This window comes from Cariama cristata, unplaced genomic scaffold, assembly GCF_000690535.1.
Source record: "Cariama cristata isolate BGI_N322 unplaced genomic scaffold, ASM69053v1 scaffold6946, whole genome shotgun sequence".
In the NCBI taxonomy this organism is placed as follows: Eukaryota; Metazoa; Chordata; class Aves; order Cariamiformes; family Cariamidae; genus Cariama; species Cariama cristata.
Genome location: NW_009623768.1, coordinates 135,960 through 141,969, shown reverse-complemented (window position 1 = coordinate 141,969; position 6,010 = coordinate 135,960). Strand labels below are relative to the sequence as shown.

General features: G+C 36.9%; 1 protein-coding gene across 1 annotated transcript in view; it reads right to left on the bottom strand.

The window, feature by feature from the left end:
- Window positions 1–958: 958 nt before the first annotated feature.
- LOC104163775 (nebulette-like) overlaps window positions 959–6,010 on the bottom strand; it is a gene marked incomplete at its 3' end in the record, with an annotated part of 43,023 nt that continues 37,971 nt past the window's right edge. The window contains 3 exon segments of the mRNA XM_009702891.1: window positions 959–1,069; window positions 3,959–4,069; window positions 5,033–5,140. Of these exon segments, the coding sequence (XP_009701193.1) occupies window positions 959–1,069; window positions 3,959–4,069; window positions 5,033–5,140 (330 nt within the window).

The following is a 6,010-nucleotide window of genomic DNA, read 5'->3' as shown; positions in this document are numbered from 1 at the left end:
AATATATAAAATAAATATATATATTCCTCTTAAAGAATAAGTCCCTGAAGGCATGAAGTGTAGCACCAGCTTTGTCTTCCCTGTTCCCTCTCCACACCCTCCAGCCCATCTGCTGCTTCCTAGGCAGCCTGTGCAAGCTCATCACAGGAGCTGCAGCCATGCCAGTGTTGGAGCTCACAGCTCTGCTGAAAACACAGGCTTGCTGAGCACATGAGTTTCTCAGGGTGGTCTTCAAGAGACAGTACACAGATCAAGGAGTCTTCCACCTCCACTCCCAGCCCTTCAACAGGAGTAGGTCGCACACTTATGTGCTTCCACGTAACCTCCAGAGCAACTTAGACCAACACAGTTAATACTGAAGTTCAGTTCTAAAAATACACTCTGGAAGGACCCTCCACCTGTCTGTTTACATTGGATGAACGACAAGCTCAGGAAAATCCATTTCTTCAGGAGCAACTCTAATTTTGGCAAAAACTTTTCAAAGGTAGAAAAGTTTGTTTGGATAAAAGATCTTCCCGAGCTGCCTGGCAGCCATTACCAATATTTATTTTCAGATAGCAGGTATGTGATTCCAAAACAACCAAAATTATTTCATTGATGTTTCTTTGTAAGTCCATTAACAGTCAACTCTTTTTCCATTACAGTATTAATTATACTAGCTGAACAAACACATAGATGAAAAATGAAGCCAGTTTTACATGCTGTATCTACCGACCCCCCTAACAATTTTCACTGACCCTTCAATTGCCTGAAAACCTGAAATATTTGTCATAAGTTGTTTTTCTTCCTGTATTTCTGTATTTTCTATACTCTTAAAGCAAAACAGAAATAGCCTGTTTCAATACTTATGTATTTCATTACAGATGATGTAAAAAAAAAATTGGAGTGTTTTCAGTTGGATATAACATAAAGAGTGAACCTTCTGTGACATCAATAACCTTGACTAGCATTAACATACCTCATTTAGTATCTGAGCTGCGTTTTTCACTCTAATCAAATCTGGTGTATCTTCAAACACTGTCATTCCTTTTCCTTTCATCCCTTCTTCCAAATCTTTTCTATACTCTTTCTAAGGATTTAAAACAAAAAAAAAAAAGAGAGATTTCTCCACTTAATATTGTGTGCAAGATCTTGAAAAGAAATGCCACTTATTAAATGTCTGAAGAGTCTCTTTGAAATTTCTATGAAATATGAATTAGCTGAAGTACAGGTTTCAGAGTTAAAATAGAATTGGAAATTATGAAATCAAAAGGTACAATGTTGAAAAAGTAAAAAGGTTTTAATGTAGCCATGTGTTTTCTTGTGCTCTTGAAAAATACTCCTCTCCTATACAGTGCTAGCAGATTGTTTAGGGGCCTCAGCTGCCTCTCTACAGACATTTTAACTGCAGCAGCATTTGCTTTTACAGACCAATATATGTTGCGCTGCAGTTTTTACCTCTGTTTCACTAATGGCATCACAATCAGGATGGATGCCCTGAACACTATACTAGGACCTGTTAAAATGACTGCTTGATAAATTAGAATGTAGAAGCAATATTCCTACCATACCACTTCTGTGCCTCTCAGACACTGCACTGATATGATCTATCAACATTTAGCAGCTGCAGCCTCCAGAGTACTCAAATGTTCAGTATAAAATTAAAAGCACACTAGAACCTGCCCTTGGACATTTGGCTCTTTTTCCTCTTCCCAATTCCTAGAGAGCTGATGTAAGCCTACTGAAATTCAAGATCTTTAAGTTTTGTAAGGATTTTTAATTGCTTTTCCCATCTCCAGGTTTGGGTTAGACTTTTTTTAGCAAAGAAACTGGAACAAAACTGAAGAAAACATTTTTCAGAAAGATTTATATAGACATGAATTAATACTCCTAATCACATATTAAATTTCATAAGCAGCAGTGAGCACCTTTGTCTGTGTATAAGCTCTTTATTTAAACAAAAGGAAACCAGGTATTATTAAAGAGCTTCACTTATGATCAGAAGCATGTCCTACCACAAGCAGGAAACAACTTCTATTATTTTAGAATTATTAAATTCAGCTATCTCTTCTGAAGCAGTTATGAATATGGTTCCAAATAAGAAAGTTCTTATTGTTGCAAAACCTGAAATATTTGCAGAATTCTCTACAGTGGGAAGCCAACAGAATAAGCTGAAACATAGTTGACACTTAAAAAAAAAGTAATTGAACAAATAATTCATTTTTCAATAACGCCAAGTTCTCCTTCTTGTTTCATGCAGTATCCATGTAAAGTTTATTATGAACCTTCACACAAAAATATTGAGCTACACCCTTGACTACGAAGAAATACAACATTTTGCTGAATCTCGAAAGATAATAATTAATTTGATCCATGTAATTTTTGGGTTTGGAATCTGTTCCTTCAACGTGGATATAGAATCATGTGAAATTCATGCAGTTATGCATTAAAATACCACTTCCATTTTCTCATATTCTTCCCCTCTGGCTTACAAGCGTGGTTTACTCCGTAAGTAATGAATCATAAAACTCATTAGGTCAGAAATAGGGAACACTTTAGGGTATATAGCACTATGAAAGGAATTTACATCAAAATTTTCAAAGATGAACATTTACAGCATATCCGCAACTATTCATGCACTAATCACTTCTGTGGACATTCAGCATGCAGCAAGATTAACTCAATGAAATGCAAGCATTTGCATTTTTCCCTAATCAGTAGGCATACATGAGACAAGTATGCACAGAATGGTACTGCACAAACTAGACCTAGCTTGAGACTTGTCTACCTGACAGCCAAGCTTATTGGAATAAATTATTTATTAGAGGATGAATAATAAAGAAATATCTGAAAAGAAAATATTTCCTTTACCCATATGAAATCTAGCATAGACAGGGACAAGTTGTTTAAAGAACAAGGAAAGGAAGAAGGTTCAAGGGTTTTTAACTCTAGCATCCTCAACTGGTTCATCTGAGTCACAGCAAAAACACCAATTCTTAATACAATAAATATAAACAAGGTACTGATGGCTCCCAAATTCAAACAGAGGATATCTAGCAGCTCTGATTTCTAACTGTGAATTTTGCTGATACATTTCCCTCTAAATTTGGTCAAATAGTAAGCCTAATCTATAGAACCAACCAATACTCAAAACCTAACATGAAAACAATTAAAAATACTAAAGATAGAAAAATTCTCTGTTATGGAAAAACAGTGATTTAATTTATAATGCCACATACAACTGAAGAACATTGGACAAATCTTAAACAGTGGGCATACAGAAAACCTGCAACTTCTAAGAAAATTTGCTTAAAGCAGATTACGTAATATCACAGCTGTATTACGGAATTTTGGTCTTTATTTTCATCCGTAACATGTATGACAGATAATTATTTCAATTAAATTAGTTAAAAGTGACTACACACAGATCGAGGCATCCATATAACCACAACAGACTATCATAAACCTGAAATAATTACTCAAAAGGAAAAACTGCCATCTGGATAACAACAGAAATTCTTCTTTCCACCCCTTCTTTTATCTGGAAAGAAAACTCCAGGCCCTCTCCAAAACCCTATCAAACAGCTGTCTTTTGCAGCATGCTTGGAAGGTCACCAAATTTGGGCTATTTGAGCTCAGGGGAGGAACAAATTCCAAAACTGAGGCCCTCAGAGGGAATGTTCTGCCAAACATCCATTTTCTACGGAGTCATCTGATTTGTTCATTTAACTCCCTATTTCTGGTTCAGGTGTGCTGAGCTTTATAATTTCCTTATGTTCGTAAGGAAACACCAAAAAGTATCGATTCTTACTACAGGATGACTCAGAATATAAAATGACATGCAGCAATTTTTACTCATGAAGTCACTTTTGTATTTAGCTATCAAGTTAACTGTAAGCTGTTCAGCACTCAGTAGCTTGTAGTGATGCTGCTTATTGCTTATTTACAACTTAACAACAACAACATAAAAATCCTCTACCTCTTTCAGAAGGTTAGTGACCTGTTTTATATGCAAGAACTCTGGCGTCTTGTCTAAATCCATTGAGGGTCTTCCCTTGATCCCTTCTTCAAAATCTTTGCGATACATTTTCTATCGAAGCAAAAACACCAATTAGTGGTAGGCAGACATGCATTTCCAAGCATATTTCAGAAAGAACACTGTAAACAGATCAGAAATGAGCCATGCCATAAATTAGTTATCACATTAATGAGCAACTTTATTACTCATTTCATTACCTAGATTATCTATACAAGACACACACAATTTAGACAAAAATACACATATATGATATTTCCAAAGAGAATGTTTAACATGATCTATGAAAGAAACAGTTTGCTCAGCAGAGAAAAAAGATGAAAAATGGCACACAAGGCAATGGTTTTAAACACATAAAAGTTTCTACCAAAAGGATGAAATCATCAGTTTTCCGTGACACATAGTAAGAATAATGGAATTAAACTGCAGCAAGGGAGACACAGGGAAATACTCTCTCTCAGGATGGATGGTGAAGCACTGGACTAGATTGCCTGGGAGGTCACAAAATCTCCACCAGTGGAAGTTTTTATTTTAAAAGTTAGAAAAATATGGCCTGACATAGGACAGCCAGTGCTGTCCTGGAGCCTGCGAACAGTACTTCCCCCTTCCTGAGCTCCCCAGGCTGAAAGGACAGGAGCATGTTTCAGTTAAGGCACAGGGTCTGACTGGACTTTGCGGCTTCACTTGCTCCCATCTGAGAACCCTCCCTCATTAAAGAAGGAATTAAAGGCAAAAGGTAAAAAAGTTATTAATCTCTGATCCAGATGACCTCTTGAGCTTCTTCATACAATCTCTGCCTAGTGTTAGCACCATTGGCCTTTTGAGAAAATACAAATTTGAAGGAAGAACTGAGCTACAGAATAGCGACGAGAACTACTCAGTACTAATTCTACCACATCTTCAATTTATAAAACCTTTACGATCTGCTTCATCTGTTTTCTGAACCTGAGTAGAAGATGCCTGTTAGCTTCTCTGTTGATCTAAATTTTACTAGTTCAAGCACACATTTTTACCAACCTCGCTTTGCATCTTTTGAGCCTCCTTTGAAACTTGATACATTGGTGTATCCACAAACTCCAGCATTGATCTGCCTTTAGATTTTTCGTAATTCTCTTTGTACTTGACCTAGGAAAATGAAAATACAGGCTGTAAACAGATGAGAGAATGTGAGCTCTGACTGCTTGCCACAGCGACAGACAAATCCTGTCTTAGCCACACTCCTTAGAGGTTTTGACTTGGAAGACTCCTCCCATATTTAACCCGTTGAAGAAACAGGGCAACTAGACAAGGAAATTTCTTCTGGAGTCATTTATTCCTTTGCTTCAAAATGTCAGACCCAAAAATGGTGAACTTTGAAGACAGCAGGAGTGAGGAGCATCAATCACAATCCTTAAACTAATTGCATGATTTTGGCGGAATGACCTCTATCTGAACAGTTGGCAGCTTTTCAATAGGATCCCCTGTCATGTTTCCATTAAACAACACATTTACTGTAACAACAACAAAATCTGTTTCACAGCCAGGCCCCACAGGTCTCTCTTTCAGGCTCAGGAGCATCATTCTGAAATGCGCTTTTGTTTGTACCTGTGGGAGGCAAAAAGGAAGGAAAACTACTGCCTTCGTAGGGTCCGGTCTTGCACCAACATTCCCCTCACAGCTACCAATGACCATGACCTTAAAGTTAGCAGCAAACCACATTGAAGGGCACAGGGTTAAGACAGCAACAGACAAATTTATGCTAACTCACAAAGCAAGTATGCTTTGTTTGGAAACTCGGAGAAGGCCTCTGAACTCATCCATTCATAGTCTTTTGATTTAGACTGGCAAACATATTACTTAATCAATCAGTGTGGGGTATGATGGAATATTCTACACAAGTCATAAAGGAGAGCAAATACCTACAAATCAAAATATGATATTCAGAATAAGTAATGTTATTTTAATTTATTTGTCTCTTTAAAAATAGTGATGTCTGAATTTGAGAAGAGCGTTAAG